The following is a 23,352-nucleotide window of genomic DNA, read 5'->3' as shown; positions in this document are numbered from 1 at the left end:
CAGTAGCTCAGGACTGCTTACCTCATTTTGATTCTATTTAACATAATTGATAAAATCTTTATGTGATATCATAACACTTAAAAATATTTTATATGTAATTGACAGTGTTCTTTAGTAACTATGAAAAAGCCCTTAATTACTATTATAATCTAATAAAGTGATTATGTCAACGGTATGCTCTACTATTCTAAAAAATTATTTTCATCACATTGAATTTATTTATACAATGAGGTGTATTTTGCATAATGGGTAGTTTACCTATCAGTTTTGCTAGATCGTAAATTCTTTGTAAAAACAAGAATCACATCTTTATCTTTCGTTTCACCTTTGTATTTCACATTGCCTATCTTTTTAAAAATGTTCTTATAGGTACATAGTAGCTATATATATTTATGGGGTGTGTGAAATATTTTGATACAGGCATACAATGCATAATGATCACATCAGAGTAACTGAGTATCCATCACATCAAGCATTTATTCTTTATGTTATAAACATTCTAATTATACTCTTAAAGTTATTTTAAAATGTACAATAAATTATTGTTGACTTTAGTCACCCTGTTGTGCTGTCAAAGACTATATCTTATCCATCCTATCTAACTATATTTTTGTACCCATTAACCATCCCCATTTCCCTCCTCCCTCACTATCCTTCCCAGCCTCTGGTAACCATCATTCTACTATCTCCATAAGTTCAATTGTTTTAACTTTTAGCTCCCATAAATGAGTGAGAACATGTGAAGCTTGTCTTTCTGTACCTGGCTTATTTCACTTAACAAAATGTCATCCAGTTCCCACATCTTTATCTTGATATACTTTACAGAATTCTGTATGTAGTAGGTTTTCAGTATATTATGTTGAATTAAAATGTTAGACAGCTTTTTAGAGTAGAAGCAAGATTTAAAATATCCTTTACAGTAGTGAATTTCCTGTTCACTACGTGATATTCACCTAAAACTGAAGTATTCATTTTTCGGCCAACAATATTGTACGACAGATTTTCTAATAACTAGGAGATACAAATCATAGCCAGATGTGGAAATAGTATGACTTGACTTATGATTTTCTAGTTTATATAACAACTAAGTTACATAATCATAGATTCAACAGCAGTATTTTATCCTAGTTACAATATATTTCCAGCTATGTTAGCAAATAAATAAGACACTCACATCTGAATATCAATGAATAATAAGAGAGCATATTAGAATCAAACATAGCTTATAAAAGAATATAATTTTAGCCAAGCTCTGAAACTATTATTGCATGTCCTTTTCTCTGCAATGAAAGGATGCCATTTATTTCTGACTATGATTAATGGGGCTTTTTAAGTAACCAACTTTCTTTACCATTCAACAAAGATTGTGTCCTAGGGTTCTGTCTGATTCCAATTCTAGTGTCATTTTAAATCTAAAAAATCAGATAATGGAAGGCTGGATTTGAATTATAATTTTGTTTTTAGATTGAGTCCTTCACTTTTGTAAGGTAAGTGGGAATACCTATAAATTTCATCAGAAAGTGTGTGGCTCCACATTCTGTAAAAGTCATGTCAGCAGGAGAATAACAACATGCATCCCTAGTCCTGACATGAAGCCTGACAGCCACATGATGCCAGAAATGCAGCAATATTTAGAGAATCGTGCCAAGCTGTGAATTGAGCACAGGGAGACTATTTCTATGTGTGGGGGCCGTTTTTATTATTTTTACAACACTCAAGCAAACAAAAAAATGTTAGCATTATTCTGGTATGATGATAAATAAAAGGAGAAAAAAGAAAAGTAATACGTCAATTGGTATTTTTAAAAGCATTCATTTTAAGTCAAAGAATATGTTCATAGGTGTCAAAAAATGATTTAAAGGAACATTGCCTCAGTTACCATCAGAGCATAAGCCCCCGCGACAGAATAAATGAGGCATGAACATATGTATTAAGGAAGGTTTCATATCATCATGTTACATATGCGTTCAATGGGAAACAAGAGAAAGAGTGCTGGGGTTTTGGGGCAGGGGATCTAGGTAAGATTTGAAAAGATAATTACTGGCACGCATTACAAAAGGAAAGACTAAATGGAGCAATAGATATACCAGAACAATTATATAGTAATTAACATGCCCTCTTTCTTCCTCTTCGGAGAATTTTTTTTCATTTAGATAAAAATGAATCCTGACTGCCACAGTATTTCATTTGGCAGGATATCAGGTAATTTATATTTCAAATATGATCTCATCATCAGTTCCATCTGTTGATCTTAACTGAGCATCAGTAATATTTGGAACTCTGATATGTAGAAAACATACCTGAAAAATTAAAAATCCCTGAATCTATGAGACTCACATACCAATTAGAAAACTCAACGAATATGCCCTTATCTTGCAAGGGCTTTATATTTGTTTTAAAACTTCACTTTTAATCCACCCAGCTCTCTACCCAATTCCAGGATCACAGGAAGAAGAAACTACAGATAGTTGCTATAGAATGAGCTCGAATAAGTGTTAGACTTCCTTAAAGAGGACTAGAATATTTTGTTTATACTAAACCATAAAGTAAAAATACAACTAACAGGCTCTGATCCTAACCAATCTTAGTGTATGAGATACTTATACATTCAAAGAATCTTTTTTTTTTATTCTTCTCTCACATTACAATTCAAAAATGAGAGATGGGACTGGGTGCTGTGTCTCATGCCTATAATCCCAGCACTTTGGGAGGCTGAGGGGGGTGGATCACGAGGTCAGGAGTTCAAGACCAGTCTGGCCAATATGGTGAAACCCCATCTCTACTAAAAATACAAAAATTAGCCAGGTATGGTGGCGTGAACCTGTAGTCCCAGTTACTCGGGAGGCTGAGGCAGAAGAATTGCTTGAAGCCGGGAGGCAGAGGTTGCAGTGAGCCAAGATCGTGCCACTGTACTCCAGCCTGGGCGACAGAGCAAGACTCCGTCTGGAAGAAAAAAAAAAGGAGATGAAAAAAAGGCAGGACAATCAAGACAATGTTGGCCTGAAGATATACTCCAAATGCAGGAATTATGAGTTCACAGCTCCTGCCTTAATCCAGATGCTTGGACCAGATGCCTTCCCTTCCACATGCAGAGAGAACTAGATCAAGAACAGGGTGAAGACCATTCATTTTATTCTCTCATGGAAGGCTGTCTTCACATAATAAACGCCCCCACCTCTGGCAGTCTCACATGCTCCTTCTCAACCTTCAAGACCCAATTCAAGTTGTTTCTCCTTTGTAGTATTTTTCCTTGTTCCATGCAGACAGCTCTAACCAAGCTTTCCCTTGAGCCAACCCTTTACCTTGAGTCCTGCTACACACTTTTTAAAACTAAGTTTCTCTTGTTTATTTGGTCATCAGTCTCTTACCGATTAGGAGTACCAGTGCCTCACCTAGTGGTCATTCAACTCATCCCCAGTCTATATCATTCCCCTGCTGAGAGAGGAAGAGTTAAATAATGCCTCTCTAATATGCACCTGTCCTCATCTACAAATAAGGCACCGAGAATAATGGGTCCTCAATAAATACTGTTGCACTATTTCTTTTACATCTTCTCTTCCGTAGTTGAACCAAAAATGTTGTACTACCTTGCTCAAGGGCAAAGTCAAACAGTTGTTCAAAATGAGTTCCATCTAGTGAGTAAAATAACAAAAAGGGTTTATAAATTTCTGTTGACTACAGGTGGATTTGTCTCATCAAAAAAAGTGTCTAGAGCAATGCAATGTTCTCCACTAAAGAGATTTTGAGAGTACAAGGTATGGTGTTGCTACTTCATTCAATCGATATTTTAAGAGATTTTGTTCTCGTGACTAAAGAAAGTAAGAACAAATTATTCAGAAATAACCACACAGACTTTAAGTTTCTAAGCATTCAGTATATTTTGGAGTGTAACAGTGTTGATTTGGGCTCAGTGCCTGCATACGTCATTAAAGGGGAGTAATGTTTTTAGTAACTTTTTTTTCCCCCAATAGGATACTCGATACTCCAAGCTATTATGGAAAAAGCAGGACAAAATGGTTGGCATGTCAGCGCTATATGTGTGGAAAATTTTAATGATGTCAGCTATAGGCAACTTCTAGAAGAGCTTGATAGAAGACAAGAGAAGAAGTTTGTAATAGACTGTGAGATAGAGAGACTTCAAAACATATTAGAACAGGTAAGTCCTAGATTTTATATTTTTAACCTAGACCCTATACAGAAAAATTTAACCTTTGATTGACTTCTCCCCATCAACATCTTCTCCCAACTTTTAATCTGGAGTGTGAGGTTTGAGACTTTTCATTCCATGACTTATCTTCAGGACGAAATCACAATCTTTTATCACCAAAGACCCTTTTGGTTCTTAGGTCTCAACGTATTTAGAAAGCTATTTCTCACATATTCTTAAGACTTGAATGAGTGAAGGACCCTGTGTGAATCTTTAAGAGCTCCTGGCCTCCAGTTTTCAAAAATGTTAATGTTGAAGATTAATCCCACCTAAAAACAGTACAAAAATTCTAAATTTGTGAGTGCATCTTTTTTAGAGGCACACTTACTTTAGAGAAGTGCTACATGAGAAATAGAAACATAAATTACTAAAGCAATAAAATAAAAGAAAATTCAGTGGCATACTGTATAAAATTTAGTGGAATACTGTATATAACATATTTTCTGCTAGGTATGATGAGTAAATACATTACTACCCCAGTGCAAATGGTTTTCAACTCTCCTCAAAATGGAAAAATCCTTGAATAAAGGTTTCAATAAATATTTGTTGATTTGATTTCAAGCAGCCAGGAAAAGATTCAACTGAGCTTTGCTGTTGTATTAAATGATAGGAAAATATCATCAAATAATGGATAACATCTGCCTTCCCCTACCCCTGCAGATCATGATAAAGCTTTAAAGGCTCTTTGGCTAAAATCGCAGTGAATGAATGCCATCTAGTGGTTTTAGAAATGCTTGCTCATATTTATCTACAGTATGTTAGTTCAGCCAGACATGGGCAATACAATTTTTTGTTGGTTAGTTTGTTACGTATCGTTTAACTGCATAATTATATGACTTGATTTCTAATAGTAAACTTGCCAATTTGGAGGCTTATTTATAGGAATAACTTTAGTATTCAATTATAAAAATGAAAATCAAAATATATTTCAGAGATTCAGCCTTACTATTTGCAGGCACGGGACTAGATGTCTTCAGTTTCCTTCCTCAACTATATTAACATTGGTAAAAGTGAAAAATAAAACAAAACAAACAAAAATGTTGTATTGCTAAAGTCTAAAGAAGCCAGACCATAAGAGGAAATAACAGAGTATTTGCTTCCTGTCATCCCTTTGTAGAAGAAAAAGCTATAAATAGATAGATAGATAGATAGATAGATAGATAGACAGACAGACAGACATACCAAAGAAATATGTATATGTTATTTTGGGAAATATTAATTAAAAGCCTATACATTTATACATTACGCGGGCTTATTCCTGAGAGTCCAAAAAATTTTTGAAGTTGTAGCTATTCAATGTATATGAAATTTTTAAATGGTTACAGAATCCAAGAAAAAAATCTTTCTTCTTTCTTAAGCAATACAGCCACTTTACCTCCGACTCCCATTGCCCTCCCTCCCACTCCCACCCCTGTATTGAAAGTTTGAGTTGTTTGACCTGAACAACTGAAGCTTTGTAAATAACTCACGATGAATCCCACAGAGCAGCCAATTCTAAGAACTGCCTGGATTGCCAAGTTCCTGTCAGAGGGTGAGTAAGGCTCAGAAAGACCCTCCACTTAGCACCTGTGCTTAAAAGACCAAGTCTGGAGGAGGCAGTTGAGTGCCTAAAGCACACTGACCCATTTCAGAGGCTTAGCTGGTTGCTAAGAAGAAAATCGGCACACCTGGGTGCTTTGGATAAACTCTTTGAATAAGCCATAAATGAGCTCTTGCTAAAGGAACTGGACATCTTATATTTTTTTGTCGTTTTAAAGAAATTAGAAAACTTGAGTGTCTACCTTTTCTATTTTTCTTGCCGAATTCTAAAAGGTTTCTTTTCTATCATGATTGCATGGTAATAATAATAATAATAGTAGTAAGAGAACTTTGTCCATTTAAAATGCCTCTCAGGTATAAATCTCATAAATTGCAATAAAATCGACTGCATTGTGAGAAAATAATGTACTCTTAATTGTCCTATAAAATTTTCCCTCAAGAAAAGCTGTGTTTTTATTCTGAACATGCTGTTGTTATTGTTGTTTACTATCTGTATTTTAATTCCTTGTAGCTCTAAATGAAACAACTTTTAATGTTTTCTTGGTTTTACTTTTGGCTCATCCACAAGAGCTAATCCACACTTTGTCAAGGATTTGTACATGTACCTTAAGACTCCTGTGTTTCAACATCCTCTTTCATAAATTAAGATAGCAAGAGGAAACAATTTCAAAACAAAGCATTTTTAAAAGGTAAAAAGTTAAATGCTAAATAGTCTTGATTAGAAAAATGCCTTTGAAAAGGTGGCCCTTTCTCAGAAGATGGTGAAATTAATACAATGATGATAACGTTCTAGAAGAATGGACACACTTCATATTAGTAAATTTCTATGGCTGGGCATGGTGGCTCATGCCTGTAATCCCAGAACTTTGGGAGGCCGAGGCGGGGGGATCACCTGAGGTTGGGAGTTCGAGACCATTCTGACAAACAAGGAGAAACCCTGTCTCTACTAAAAATAAAAAATTAGTCGGGTGTGGTGGCACATGCCTGTAACCCTAGCTACTCGGGAGACTGAGACAGCAGAATCACTTAAACCCAGGAGGCGGAGGTTGTGGTGACCCAAGATCGTGCCATTACACTCCAGCCTGGGCAACAACAGTGAAACTCCATCTCAAAAAAAATTTAAAAAAAAAAATAATTCTAGAAGGATGGGCACATTTTATATTATGGTAGCATGCCATCAATAATTACTTCATTGACATCTTAATTTGTATCAATTTGCAAAAACATAGTAGAAATAGTTCAGACAATATTCTCTCAAAATACGTTAATGGAAAACTGTGGTTATAGAACCTTTTCATTTTCTATACATGTTTTCCAAATTATTTTTATGACATGAACTAATTAGTTCTTATAAACGTATTGCTATTTAATATAGTAGCTAGACATATACTCATTCAAGCATGTCACAAAATGAGTTTAAGATCAAGTATTTAAAAATATGGTTTAATGTACACCATAAGAAAAAAATGGAAGAATGTATGTAAATATCATCCACTGAGTCATTTAAGAGAGTAGAAACATTGAAACCACAAAGTTAGATTTATTTTGATCATATCAACTCCAGTCAAACAAATTGGAATTTTAGCTCTCTAAATCCAATGGGCAATTTGGTCCACTCATTTACAGAAACAAGCCTTGAAAAGAAACCTAAAACGAGAAGTATTTTTAAGTGTTTGCTGAATTTGTGATAAATTTTTGATAGAATATTTTTACTTAAATTGCTATGAGTTTGACTGAAAGATATTATAAATATCATTGTGGACCCTAGCTTTATTCCTTTCACCTAATTTTCTTCCTGTAACAATATGTCAATTATTTTGTAGAATAGCTTGCAATAGCTTCATATAGCTGGAATCAAATGAACTGTTTAATATCAAAACAAGAGATTTATAGTGTGAGTCTTTTTATATATGATTTATACATGTATCTGTTAATTTTAAATTCTGAACTCTGTTGCTTGCAGAGAGTCCCTAGGGATTCTACCTAATAACGTTATCAATTGAACACTGAAGCATCAGATTTTGGTTCACATGTTTAACCTAGTAGCAAAAAAAGCAACAACAAACCTTATCTTAACTATCTTTCTGGCAGCCAAAGTAATTGAGCAAAATGGCACTTAAGGCTATTGGTTGCTCATGCATTTTACTCCACTGTGATAAAAACCCAAGGGTCCAGCAGCTAGATTTGTGTGTTCCTGTTAGTGAAACCCTATTCCCATGAACTCCCAGCTCTGATCCTCTGAAACAGAATTATCACAATGGGTAGTTGGATGGTCTGCACTCGTCTACCTCTTTCTTTGGTCAGTTACATTATATCTCCCAAATTATGATGGTGCCAACAAAATAAAAATGAGTGTTTTCATTCTCTGAGAGATGGGTAAGAAATCTTTAGTTGTTTATTTTTAAAAAGTAAATGGAATCACTTACCACCTATGATTCTTCTCCTTCTCACTTTAAATAAGGACAGTTGAGCTGAGATGACCTTGAAAACCCTTGCTCTCTCTAAAAGTCAATAATGCTATTTCCAGTGAAGTCTTTTTAATGATTTGTTTGATCCTAAAGCAATGTATAATTTTATGCATGGGATATACCTTGAAAAGGAGCATGTATTAATAGTAAAACTTCAGTCAAGTGACCTTTTCTGGATATTTATTCATTCTACAAACATTTGTTAAGTCCCCACTGTATATGTGTGTGTGTGTGTGTGTGAGAGACACTACATATGCAGTGTGTGTGTATACATATATATATATACACACACATATATACACGCATATATGTAATATATATATATATAGTCAAGTACTCTGCTCTGCTGAAGATACAGTGTTAAACAAAACAGATACATTTTCTGCTGTAGTTAGTAACTTATGTCTGGTTAACTCAGGTTTAAACCAAAAATATTTCCTAAAATCCTACTAAAATATGTTATTTCTTTTACAAATACATTATGTAGATGTACATAATGTATTGGATCTTACACTGCCTTGGGGATTTTGCTATGGGTGCCAGTTATTATTAAATAGATGAGATATCAAGGGCATTTGATAGAAAACTAGAACAATATTGATCCTAGTACACACCATGGATGTATTTAAGTAATCTAACCAAGTATTTATCAGGAAAAGATAGGAAGGACTGACCTTAGAGTATGAAGTAGATATTTAACAAAAGAATGGAGAAAATGTCTCTACAGTTAGACTCACAGGTATCTTAAACCGCCTCTTTATCATGTACCCCAGATTTAATTGGAACCCTTTCAGCAGTATTGCCACTTCTATTATATGAAAGGGAATTTAGTATCCCATCAGACACAATGTGAATCTCAGATTACTGGCAAAACCAGTGACCTTCCCACACTGTTTGCAAATCAATCAAAAAAGCCTAAAAGCCACAGCTGACCTCTCAGAGGCTTATTGTGACAAAAAGAAGCCAATAATCCTACCTCAGGGCAAGATCAATAAGAAAGAGAGGAAAATTTCTCAAACCTAAATGTGGTCGTTTGCACGTAATAGATGAAATGTAGACATGATCCCAGTTAACTTATCCTAAGCCCAAGATTGCCTACCATGTTTAGTACCTACCACCTAAGTGAGATGTTAGGACTCAGAATTTTTGGCAAATGGTCAAATGCATGGCAATACTTAATAAACGCCTATGTATCTAGAGTTTGCGTTTACAAATTTCCACAACTCTCAAACATCAGGGATCATACCAAATCTAGAAGTCTGCCAGTTCCCCCTGATTCCCAAAAAGTCTCTATATTGAATAAAGCATTAAAAGGAGCCAGAGGCTTAAAGAGCCTGCCTCTGTATCCCATAACTGGTTGAGTCACTACCTAAAAGGAAAGGAACATTTTTGTTACTGGCTAATGGCCATAAGGTCAATTTTTTGTACCAAAGCCAAAAAGCAAAACAAAACCCTCAAAAACAGAAGAGACAGAAGAAACAAAAAGAAGCACAACAAGAAGAGGAAAGATAGCTATAGCTATAAGGAGGAGGAGTCATTACAGGAGAGATCTCATCATTGGAGATAACAGCTTTGATTATTTGAATCATCTATATAGGATTCAGCGGCATACACTCTGACAGTAGGAATGAGCCAACAACTGTAGGTGGGACAGCTCTGCACTTGACACTTCATACATTCATTCAACACCTGTACATCACACATTGTTCCAGGCACTGTACAAACGTGAGCAACTCGTGGTCCTTACACAATGTTTACACTCAAGCTGTGAACTCAGAAACATGCATAAATAATTACAAGACAATATGATGGCTTCAGAAACAGAGATATTACAAAAATGTATGAAGAATCCAGAAAATGAGGTCACTAAGTATAATCAAGGCAGTCCCAAATGTTTCACAGAAAAAAGAAGCATTTAAACTGAAAATGCATTGGATTTTCCCAGCCAGAGAAAAGGGGTAAGGGTATTCCAACACAGAACTAACTGTAAAGCAAACAACATCTGAAAATCCTCAAAAAGTAATCAAGATTGGGTATGAAGCAGAAGTAGAAGCTGAAATGGAGCAGTAGACAAAGTTAAAGCTGTAAAGATTGGAGGTAGCAGAAACGTAGATTCCTTGCATTACACCACTTTAGTTGTTTATCTTTCCTATTGAAATCTTATCTTCGTCAGGGCAGAGTCTATGTTTATTGTTACCAGTACATCCCCTAGTGACGACAGGGGTTCAAAAAACAAGTATTGAATAAATTGGAAGCCTAAATGAGCCTCACTTGAAGACACAGGCAGGAGACACATTTTGTATGTGTTTAAGGGAAGCCTTCAATTACCTGGGAGGCTTTCTTGTCCAGAATTTCACCTGTCCAAGATTATGGGACCCCTACATGTCACAGAGTTTGTTGTGCAGACTGAAAAAAGCAAGAGTTTTATTTCCATACATTAAAGCAACAATGGGCGAGATGCAACAGGAACAAATCAGGCACCCAAAGAAATTACTACAGCAAAGAAATCATATCAGCAATTTCCCGCACTGCAGTACTGGCAGAGCTTGCTGCTTTGCTTCATTATAAAGCTCCTTTTGCATATCAAGCTTTGCTCAGTCAGGATCTACAACAAAGTAAGAAGAAACTCAAAAGATGTGAGGTTTTGCTAAGAAGGTGAATTTTACTTCTTTAATATTACTATTTAGCAGAACTGATTCAAATGTGCAAGCGCCATTATGATGCACTAGGTTTGTTTTCATAGGAAACAGAAACACCTTGACAGATCTGCTGGACTAGTGCAAATGGAATTGGTGGGGGTTAGAAAGGGGTGTCTAATTGTCTCCTAGCAACTGTTACCATGGTTGCAGCCATACCTCATTTTCTTATAAAGTAAAAAATAGGATAAAATAAAAGGAAAAGTGAAGGAGCCAGAGGATATAACTTTTTTGAAGGAAGAAGAAAAATATGATTGTCAGAATGCAAGTGCTTTTGTCTGGGAAGCATCGTGAATTCTATGATTAGGTTAGGTTCAACTAAGTGTGTTTTAATTGATGCTGCAGGAACACTTACCGGAACAATTTCTACTATTGTTTTTGACAGAAACATCCAAAACTTCAGCTTCTTTTACAAAGATAAAGGAAAATCTGCTTGATAATTTTAGAGGTATAAAATGAATTAGTTTTTCTAGCCTTAAATCAAAAGCAGCTGCATACAAGTATCTACTGTGGTTTAGGGAGAGGTAAGTTATACTCCTCATCAGGTAGAAAAGAGAGGATAACATCGTAATTATTTAAGTAGAATTTTGCATCTACTCCCCAAATGTTTAAAATGTTTAAAAGGCAGTGAGATTAACAAAAAGGAAGCAAAACATTCAACAGTACCTTTGAGGACCCTTTTCTGAGTCTTGTAAACATCATAAATGTAACAACATTTTTATAAATTACACAGTATTTATATCAAACAGTTCAGTAATAAAGTGTACTCTCTGACAGTAAATGAAATGATACATCGTTTTATTCACTTTGATTCAGTCAGAAAAGTAATGGAACAAATTCATTTCTAAACCTTCCCTCAAGATTAGCCACATAATTGGACACTAGTTCCCTGCTGATACAGATTTTCTCCAATCTCATATACAACTTGTGACAAATTTGAGATTAGAAGGAAATAAAGTAGTGTAATTTTTACCAAAATAATAATGATAAGGTTCACATAATCACTGGTAAAAATAAAAATGAAAGATGGATTAAGATTGGATATAAGAAATTTATTTTCTATTTTTTAAAGTTTTTTCCCAGGGCCACATACACCAAACAGTTCTATTATTCATCCAAAGTCTGAACATAATTTGCTCCTGTATTTGACTTAAAGTGTTCTTTTCAAAACCACAGAACTCATACTGGGGGTTATATATACAGTGTGTGTGCGATGAAATAGATATATTCTATTTTTAATACACATTCTATTTTTATAATTTATTCTAATTCTTTTAGAAATTATTCTAATTTTATAATTAATTCCATGTTCATAATATAATTATATAAATATTGTTCAGTAACACAAGAGAAACACATTTTCTTGTCTCTGCCCACCACATTATATTATTTTCCTTTCTTATACATGTACCACAACACTTATCCATTTGGTTATTTATTTAACACACATTTGTCCAGTACCTACTAATTTCCAAGCACTGCATATAAGTTACATCAATTTTAGTTGATGCTGTGAAGGAACTCTGAATGCAAAACAAAACAAAAAACAGAAGAACATAATCAAATAACGTAGCACAATGTGGAAAGGTGCAATAAAAAAATAAAAAGGGGGAGTCTGAATTCTCCAGGCAGAGACACTGGGAAAGAGCATTCAAGGAAGATGGCCTGTGTGAGAACGGAGTAATAGGAGGGAGCTTCGTGTCCTGGGAAAGAAGTGAATGTGGATGGAGCCTAACCCACTGTGGGTATGAGATGGCCAAGGCGAATTAAAGACAGATTATGAGTGACCTCGTGGGCTTTACTAGGAAGTTTTAAATTCATCATTGCATCATAGATGTCATTGGATGTTTTTAAACATGATTGACGTCGTGGTTTAGAGCCATAATTCCGATGACAACATAGAGAATGAACCAGAAGGTAGAAAGTGACTGAGCAGTGTACCTGATGACTAAGGAGTATACCAAATAAGCAATGGTACTTCATCTGTAGACTGTATTTTTTATAGTCACATTTATACCAGTGTATAACTTAATTTATTTAACATCTCCTTAAATATTTATTGAGTGCCTGTTACAGGTCAAGCCAAGCATATCCTTGGCTTAGGAAAAGCCCCTGCACATTGCAGTTTATATTTTAGTGGGGGAGCCACACAATAAAGAAACAAATATATAATGCCAAATAGTGATAATGAGAAATTATTCTTACATAAAATTAGTTTATTAAATGTCTCTTTTGCCAAACACCATTTTTGTTAAGATTTTAAGAAGTGTAACTAATCCAACTAGGGTTTTTAGAAAAATAAATTTGTCTTGGCAATTTTAATAGTATTGTTAGTCAATGAGAATAATAGCCTTCAAGTTTTGACTGGCCTATGTGCAAACATAGGCAAAATAAACTGAGCTTGCTATGCAAAAATTACATACCCACAGCAAATGGGTCAATCTAGTTTACTGGGGAGAGGTATTTTTTTCCTGCCTTTTATCTCTATAGTTAGACCTTTGGGATTTTTAAAATGATATTTATAATAACATTTATTTTAATAATATTGGAGGTAATCATGTGAACAAATGTAAATGGTTCTAACTGATTTGTTGAGACAGGGTATCTACTTACATCTGTGTCTTTATGAATCCACTTCAGAGGAAGCTGGTTTTCTATTACGTATTTGAAGTATAGCATAGCAAAGCCCAAATAAACTCAAATGTGAAAAAAAATCTGCTGAAATAAAAGCAAAGAGAATGACTCTGGAGTCATATGACTTTCAGAATTAATCACAATTTCATAAGTTAAATACAATTTAAAACATGCAAATGTAAAACCCTGACCAAACACAGTATTTGCTGAAGTTATTTAATATTGAAGGACATTACTTCCAAAATTATGAACAGAACATATTTGACAGTCTAACTGAGTCATTGTTGTGGGTATAGATTATCAACACTGAAGGGAAATAAGAAAATGCTGCTAAAGCAACATTTATGTTTATGCCAAAGCAACATAAAGTCTAGAATGTATATGAAAGTTAGGGAAGGAGGTGAGCGAAAGATAATGCTCTAGGAAGAATGTCCTTAAACAACCTTTTAAAACTGCTCTACAGAACTGCATGCCCTAGCTCTTGAGATTTCACTGTACATTAGCATATTGAAGTCTCTAAAAATTCTTATGTCAAAGAAACCTCTTAAACCTTATTTAACCTAGTGTTCTTTGTAAAATTGGCCATAAAACACTTTCTTCGCAGCCACTTCTTTACAATTTATTTGCCTTGTATTCATCCAAGAAAATAAAAGAAAATATGATTTAAGAAAAATGAAAGAAGAAAGGAAATTCAGATGATAGTATCTCAAATATAATAAAGAAAAGGTAATAACAGCAAGGGGCTAGGGTGAGAACATCACATATTAACAGAAGCCTCCCAGAGACAATGGCTCACACAGTCCTCCACACTGGAGAATCACAGAATCACAGACTTTCAGGTTGACTGGATCTTAAAAGTTCATCCATCCTATGAACAAAATCTTCACCAGGTGCTTATGAATTCCACGGTTGAACAATTTCATCTTCAACATATTTGACCTTAAATTTCAGCATATATTAAGCAATATATCCCTAACAATATATCCCTTTGAAACATTCATAACAGTATGTGATATTTGAAGATAACTTATTCCCATCACCACCGTCCCCATCAAGTTTTCTTTATAATTCAAGAATAGATATCTACTCATTGATGATATGTCCAATTAGAGACATCTCAAGAAATTAGATATTTGACTTTCTGGTTAAACAAAATTAACTGTATATACTACTACCTTTGGAATTATTATGTTCAAAAAGTATACCACAAAATGTAAATACCATTGTACTATACTGTGAATAGTTTAATTTTTTGTATATAAATGAATTGTTAATTTTTATTTTTTAATTTACTGAGAATTTTTTGACAGGAATATCTTAGATTTAAAATGGTATGTCATTTTTTTTCTTTTTGAAGTTCTGACATATATATGCAGAACTCGCAGGTTTATTGCATAGGTATACATGTGTCACGGTGGTTTGCTGCACCCATCAACCCATCATCTATATTAGGTATTTCACCTGGTGCTATCCCTCCCCCAGCCCCCTACCCCCCAACAGGCCCCAGTATGTGATGTTCCCCTCCCTGTGTTCTCATTGTTCAACTCTCACTTATGAGGGAGAACATGTAGTGTTTGCTTTTCTGTTCCTGTGTTAGTTTGTTGAGAATGATGGTTTCCAGCTTCGTCCATGTCCTGTGTTAGTTTGCTGAGAATGATGGTTTCCAGCTTCATCCATGTCCTGTGTTAGTTTGCTGAGAATGATGGTTTCCAGCTTCATCCATGTCCCTACAAAGGACATGAACTCATCCTTTTATGGCTGCATAGTATTCCATGGTATATATGTGCTACATTTTCTTAATCCAGTCTATCATTGATGGGCATTTGGTTTGGTTCCAAGTCTTTTCTATTGTGAATAGTGCTGCAATAAACGTATGTGTGCATGTGTATTTACAGTAGAATGATTTATAATCCTTTGGGTATATATCCAGTAATGGGATTGCTAGGTCAATGGTATTTCTGGTTCCATATCCTTAAGGAATCGCCACACTGTCTTCCACAATGGTTGAACTAATTTACACTCCCACCAAAAGGGTAAAAGTGTTTCTATTTCTCCACATCCTCTCCAGCACCTGTTGTTTGACTTTTTAATGATTGCCATTCTAACTGGTGTGAGAGGGTATCTCATTGTGGTTTTGATTTGCATTTTTCTAATGACCAGTGATGAGGAGCTTTTTTTCATATGTTTCTTGGCCACAAAAATGTCTTCTTTTGAGAAGTGTCTGTTCATATCCTTTGCCCACTTTTTGATAGGGTTTTCTGTTTCTTGTAAACTTGTTTAAGTTCCTTATAGATTCTGGATATTAGCCGTTTGTCAGATGGATAGATTGCAAAACTTTTCTCCCATTATGTAGGTTGCCTGTTCACTCTGATGATAGTTTCTTTTGTTGTGCAGACACTTTTTAGTTTAATTAGATCCCATTTGTCAGTTTTGGCTTTTGTTGCCATTGCTTTTGGTGTTTTAGTCATGAAATCTTTGCCCATGCCTATGTCCTGAATGGTATTGCCTAGGTTTTCTTCTAGGGTTTTCATGGTTTTAGGTCTTACATTTAAATCTTTAATTCATCTTGAGTTAATTTTTGTACAAGGTGTAAGAAAGGAGCCTAATTTCAGTTTTCTGCATATGGCTAGTCAGTTTTCCCAGCACCATTTACTGAATAGGAGATCCTTTCCCCATTGCTTGTTTCTGTAAGGTTTGTCAAAGATCAGATGGTTGTAGATATATGGTGTTATTTCTGAGGCCTCTGTTCTGTTCCATTGATCTATATATCTGTTTTGGTACCAGTACCATGCTGTTTTATTTACTGTAGCCTTGTAGTATAGTTTGAAATCAGGTAGTGTGATGTCTCCAGCTTTGTTCTATTTGCTTAGGATTATCTTGGCTATACAGCCTCTTTTATGGTTCCATATGAAATTTAAAGTAGTTTTTTCTAACTCTGTGAAGAAAGTCAATGGTAGCTTCATGGAGATAGCATTGAATCTATAAATTACATTGGGCAGTATGGCCATTTTCATGATATTGACTCTTCCTAACCATAAGCATGGAATGTTTTTCTATTTGTTTGTGTCCTCTCTTATTTCCTTGAGCAGTGGTTTGTAGTTCTCCTTGAAGAGGTCCTTCACATCCCTTTTAAATTGGATTCCTAGGTATTTTATTCTCTTTGTAGCAATTGTGAATGGGTGTTCACTATTGATTTGGCTCTTTGTCTATTATTGGTGTAAAGAAATGCTTGTGATTTTTGCACATTGATTTTATATCCTGAGACTTTGATGAAGTTGCTTAACAGCTTAAGGAGATTTTGGGTTGAGACAATGGGGTTTTCTAAATATACAACCATGTCATCTGCAAACAGAGACAATTTAACTTCCTATTCCTATTTGAATACACTTTATTTCTTTTTCTTGCCTGACTACCCTGGCCAGAACTTCCAATAATGTGTTGAATAGGAGTGGTGAGAGAGTGCATCCTTGTGTTGTGCCAATTTTCAAAGGGAATGCTTCCAGCTTTTGCCCATTCAGTATGATATTGGTTGTGGGTTTGTCATAAACAGTTCTTATTATTTTGACATACATTTCATCAATACCTAGTTTATTTAGAGTTTTTAGCATGAAGGAGTGTTGAATTTTATCAAAGGGCTTTTCTGCATCTATTGAGATAATCATGTGGTTTTTGTCCTTGGTTCTGTTTATGTGATGGATTGCGTTTATTGATTTGCATATGTTGAACCAGCGTAACATCCCACGGATGAAGCCGACTTGATCATAGTGGATAAGCTTTTAAATGTGCTGCTGGATTCGGATTGCCAGTATTGTATTGAGGATTTTCGCATTGATGTTCATCAGGGATATTGGCCTGAAGTTTTCTTTTTTTGTTGTGTCTCTGCCAGATTTTGGTATCAGAACGATGCTGGACTCGTAAAAAGAGTTAGGAAGGAGTTCTTCTTTTTCTATTTTTTGGAATTGTTTCAGAAGGAATGGTACCAGCTCCTCTTTGTACCTTAGGTAGAATTCAGCTGTGAATCTTTTTGTTCCTGGGCTTTTTTTGGTTGGTAGTCTATTAATTACTGCCTCAATTTCAGAACTTGTTATTGGTCTATTCAAGGATTCTGCTTCTTCCTGGTTTAGTCTTGGGAGGGTGTATGTGTCCAGGAATGTATCCATTTCTTCTAGATGTTCTAGTTATTTTCATAGAGGTATTTCTAGTATTCTCTGATGGTAATTTGTATTTCTGTGGGATTAGTGTTGATATCCCCTTTATCATTTTTTACCGTGTCTATTTGATTCTTTTTTCTTTTCTTTTTTATTAGTCTGGCTAGTGGTCTATCTATTTTGTTAATCTTTTCAAAAAAACTAGCACCTGGATTCATTAATTTTTTGAAGGGTTTTTTGTGTCTCTATCTCCTTCAGTTCTGCTCTGATCTTAGTTATTTCTTGTCTTCTGCTACCTTTTGATTTTGTTTGCTGTTGCTTCTCTAGTTCTTTTACTTGTGATGTTAGGGTGTTGATTTTAGATCTTTACTACTTTCTCCTGTGAGCATTTAGTGCTACAAATTTCCGTCTAAACACTGCTTTACCTGTGTCTCAGACATTCTAGTACATTGTGTCTTTGTTCTCATTGGTTTCAAAGAGCTTGTTTATTTCTGCCTTAATTTCATTATTTACCCAGTAGTCATTCAGGAGCAGGTTGTTCAGTTTCCAAGTAGTTGTGGGGTTTTGAGTGAGTTTCTTAATCCTGAGTTCTAGTTTGAGTTCACTGTGGTCTGAGAGACTGTTTGTTATGATTTTTGTTCTTTTGCATTTGCTGAGGAGTGTTTTACTTCCAATTGTGTGGTCAGCTTTAGAATAAATGTGATGTGTTGCTGAGAAGAATGTATATTTTGTTGATTTGGGGTGGAGAGTTCTGTAGATGTCTATTAGATCCACTTGGTCCAGAGCTGCATTCAAATCCTGAATATTGTTGTTAATTATCTGTCTCATTGCTCTGTCTAATATTTACAGTGGGGTGTTAAAGTTTCCCACCATTATTGTGTGGGTATTGAACTTTCTGTGTAGGTCTCTAAGAACTTGCTTTATGAATCTGGGTGCTCCTGTATTGGGTGCATATATATTTAGGATAGTTAGCTTTTCTTGTTGCATTGATCCCTTTACCATTATGTAATGCCCTTCTTTGTCTTTTTTGATCTTTGTTGGTTTAAAGTCTGTTTTATCAGAGACTAGGATTGCAACTCCTGCTGTTCTTTGTTTTCCATTTGCTTGGTAAATCTTCCTCCATCTCTTTATTTTGAGCCTACATGTGTCTTTGCATGTGAGATGGCTCTCCTGAATACAGCACACCGATGGGTCTTGACTCTTTATCCAATTTGCCAGTCTGTGTCTTTTAATTGGGGCATTTATCCCATTTACCTTTAAGGTTAATGTGTTATGTGTGAATTTGATCCTGTCATTATGATGCTAGCTGGTTATTTTGTCCATTAGTTAAAGCAGTTTCTTCATAGTATCGGTGGTGTTTACAATTGAGTATGTTTTTTGCAGTGGCTGGTACCAGTTTTTCCTTTCCATATTTAGTGCTACCTTCAGCAGCTCTTATAAGACAGGCCTGGTGATGACAAAATCTCTCAGCATTTGCTTGTCTGTAAAGGATTTTATTTCTCCTTCACTTATGAAGCTTAGTTTGGCTGGATATGAAATTCTGGGTTAAACATTTTACTCTTTAAGAATGTTGAATATTGGCCCCCACTCTCTTCTGGCTTGCAGGGTTTCTGCAGAGAGATCCACTGTTAGTCTGATAGGTTTTCCTTTGTGGGTAACCCAACCTTTCTCTCTGGCTGCCCTTAACATTTTTTCCTTCATTTCAACCTTGGTGAATCTGACAATTACATGTCTTGGGGTTGCTCTACTCGAGGAGTATTTTTGGTGTTCTCTGTATTTCCTGAATTTGAATGTTGGCCTATCTTGCTAGGTTGAGGGAGTTCTCCTGGATAATATGCTGAAGTGGGTTTTCCAGGTTGGTTCCCCTCTCCTCGTCATTTTCAGGTACACCAATCAAATGCAGGTTTGGTGTTTTCACATAGTCCCATATTTCTTGGAGGCTTTGTTCATTCCTTTTCATTCTTTTTTCTCTAATCTTCTCTTTATGCTTTATTTCATTAAATTGATCTTTAATCTCTGATATCCTTTTTTCTACATGATCAATTCAGCTATTGATATTTGTGTATGCTTCACAAAGTTCTCATGCTGTGTTTTTCAGCTCCATCAGGTCATTTATATTCTTCTCTAAACTGGTTATTCTAGTTAGAAATTCCTCTAACCTTTTTTCAAGGTTCTTAGCTTCCTTGCATTGGGTTAGAACACGCTCCGTTAGCCTGGAGTACTTTGTTATTACCCACCTTCTGATGCCTACTTCTGCCAATTCACCAAACTCATTCTCTGTCCAGTTTTGTTACCTTGCTGGCAAGGAGTTGTGATCCTTTGGAGGAGAAGAGGCGTGCTGGTTTTTGGAATGTTCAGCCTTTTTGCACTGGTTTTTCCTCATCTTCATGGATTTATCTACCTTTGATCTTTGATGTTGGTGACTTTTTTTGTGTGGATGTCCTTTTTGTTGATATTGATGCTATTCTTTTCTGTTTGTTAGTTTTCCTTCTAACAGTCAGGCCCCTCTTCTGCAGGTCTGCTGCAGTTTGCTGGAGGTCTATTCCAGACCCTGTTTTCCTGGGTACCACCAGCGGAGGCTGCAGAACAGCAAAGATTGCTGCCTGTTCCTTCCACTGGAAGCTTTGTCCCAAAGGGGCACCTGCCAGATGCCAGCTGGGTCTCTCCTGTATGAGGTGTCTACTGGCCCCTACTGGGAGGTATCTCCCAGTCAGGAGGCATGGGGGTCAGGGACCCACATGAGGAGGCAGTCTGTCCCTTAGCAGAGCTCAAGCGCTGTGCAGGGAGATCCACTGCTCTCTTAAGAGCCGGCAGGCAGGAATGTTTAATTCTGCTGAAGCTGCGCCCACAGCCACCCCTTCCCCCAGGTGCTCTGTCACAGGGAGATGGGAGTTTTATCTATAAGCCCATGACTGGGGCTGCTGCCTTTCTTTCAGAGATGCCCTGTACAGAAAGGAAGAATCTAGAGAGGCAGTCTGGCTATAGCAGCTTTGCTGAGCTGTGATGTACTCCGCCCAGTTCAGACTTCCCGGAGGAGGCTTTGTTTACAATGTGAGGTAATGGCAGAGGCCCTTCCCCCTACCAAGCTGAAGTGCCCCAGGTTGACTTCAGACTGATGTGCTGGCAGCGATAATTTCAAACCAGTGGATCTTAGCTTGCTGGGCTCCGTGGGGGTGGGATCCACTGAGCTAGACAACTTGGCTCCCTGGCTTCAGCCCCATTTCCAGAGGACTGAATGGTTCTGTCTCACTGGCATTCCAGGTGCCACTGGGGTATGAGAAAAACCTCCTACAACTAGCTCAGTGTCTGCCCAAATGGCCGCCCCACTTTGTGCTTGAAACCCAGGGTCCTGGTGGTGTAGACACCCAAGGGATTCTCTTGGTCTGCAGGTTGCAAAGACTGTGAGAAGAGCGTAGTATCCAGGCCAGAATGCACATTCCTCACGGCACAGTCTCTCACAGCTTCCCTTGTCGAGGGAAGGGAGTTCCCTGACCCTTTGCACTTGCCAGGTGAGGTGACACCCCACCCTGCTTCTGCTCACCTTCCATGGGCTGCACCCACTGTCTAACTAGTCCCAGTGAGATGAGCCAGGTATCTCAGTTGGAAATGCAGAAATCACCTGCCTTCTGTGTTGATCTCTCTGGGAGTGGCACACCGGAGCTGTTCTATTTGGTCATCTTGCCGAGGTCCCCAGTAGTTTAATTTTTAATTGATTGCTTTGAGCTTGTTCTACATAAATAAAATTATCTATTGGACTAAGTTGGATTTGCATTACATTTAGGATATGTACATGAACTGTCATTTTAAATATACATTTGGAAAAGTACAAGCTACACAAAACTAAATCCAAGTTATTTAAGCTTTTCTGCTAATTTGCTTTATTATGCATATATGAAGAAATTGTAAACCCAGACTAGGATGCATTAAAGTTTACCTGATAATTCTCCACCTGTGTGTCCCTGTCTTAGCCCCATGCAAAATGGAACTAGATACACTTTGTGTATATACTGTTATTCAAATAAGCAATATGTTCAGACAAGAGGTTATTTGTAAGAAAAATAATTGTGTCTTTGTTTCATTATGAGAAAGCTTGGATTTCTCTTAAACAGGTTTGGTATTCATCAATTATCTAATAGATAGACAATGTTATTCTCACAGGTATATATTTTGTTCATTTTTCTCTTATGAAAGATATATTCATATTGGCCAAAAATAAGTCTGAATTCCTGTGGTCTAAAGAAGGGAACACAGTGTAGTGAAAACAGTATGGAAACCATAGTCAAAAGACCCAGCTGGAGTTCCAGCTTCTTCACTTAATGACTATATTTATTTAATGTAATTGTTTATGAAAGGAAGGAATTACCCCTTCCACCTACACCTTATTAGAATTATATTTATATTGTTTCTTACAAATGTCTCTTTAATTTAAAAAGAGCTTGCTTCTAACGGTTCTTTCAAGCTATTACATGTGCTTCAAATTCATAATCACAAATGCCATACAATCGTTTACATCTCTTTGCAAATATTTGAAATCACTAAATTAAAATGCTATTAAATCAAAATGGAGCTGTGCTAAGAATAGTTCATAGTTGAGATGATGAGAATCATATTATCCAAGGCTCGTAGATGCAGAATTTTAGAACCACCATTATAGGCAGAGAGAAGGATATAATAATCTACAAGTGCTTTTCAATAGCCACTGGCAGTTCCATGATGGATAAAGGGGTGGCATGGAATGAACACAGGACCAGGAATCAAACAGCTGAATTTCAGCACTTGCTTTTCACTCTATAGTTGTAGGACCCTATCCAAACCATATCTCTTGTAGGGCACTCAATTTGCTAACCAATAAAATTGGGGAGAAGTGCATATAAAGTGATCTAAAATCTGTGACCTGAAAGGATGGAAAAGGTCTTTTTTTTTAACATTTGGAATAAAGTCAGAAAAAGAAATAATAAAAAACCAGTACTAAGAATAGATATTCACAAGTGAAGACACTTTGAAGGTGAAAATTTTGTTAGAAATAGAAATAATTTACTAAATAAAGACACCGAATCATTACTATTAGCCTATGTGAGAGAGTAAACTTTTTTCAACAATTTAGATGTCTAAATAGAGGTATCGTATCTTATGCAACCTGAGTTTTTAATTATACCTAGAGAGAATTTAAATGTGATATAAATATATTATGCTACGGAGATGAAAAGCTTGGGATAGTTAGCCAACTAAAGTATTTTTTTACATTATCAATTCTACTACTACATTGGTTCAGTTTTCACTTGGAGACTGTCATAGTTGATTTTCCCCAGAAGCTGACCTAAAAACAAAGATTGTGTGCAAACTGTTTGTTTGGGAGGTAAAGAACAGGCTGGAAGGGGAGTAGAGAAATGCAGTCAATGAAAGCTGCATTTGTCAAGCAGATCAACATCTGAGTGACAGGGGGTTAATCCCATTTTGAATTAGTATAAACTAATTACTGGAGGAGGCTAGTGTAGAACACTTAGGAATCATGTCACTTGTGGGGCAAGGAAGTTGGATTACTTATGCGCCAACTCCTGTCAGTAATTGTATGTGGGCTGCTGGGAAGGAGGGCATTAATGCTCTGGCACTTCTAAACTCTTCCCTCTCCAAGGGCAATGTCAGCTCTGTAAACCACAGAA

At 36.1% G+C, this 23,352-nt stretch overlaps 1 protein-coding gene across 6 annotated transcripts in view; it reads left to right on the top strand.

Moving 5' to 3' along the window:
- Nucleotides 1–23,352, top strand: part of GRIA4 (glutamate ionotropic receptor AMPA type subunit 4) — a 382,415-nt gene that overhangs the window by 258,031 nt on the left and 101,032 nt on the right. For all 6 annotated transcript variants that reach the window (XM_017948915.3, XM_031653000.1, XM_017948916.2 and 3 more), the window contains one exon: nt 3,972–4,156. In XM_017948915.3, the coding sequence (XP_017804404.1) occupies nt 3,972–4,156 (185 nt within the window). The remainder of the gene's footprint in view (nt 1–3,971; nt 4,157–23,352) is intronic.

Source organism: Papio anubis, chromosome 12 (assembly GCF_008728515.1).
Source record: "Papio anubis isolate 15944 chromosome 12, Panubis1.0, whole genome shotgun sequence".
Lineage (NCBI taxonomy): Eukaryota > Metazoa > Chordata > Mammalia > Primates > Cercopithecidae > Papio > Papio anubis.
This window is presented reverse-complemented; position numbering and strand designations above follow the sequence as displayed.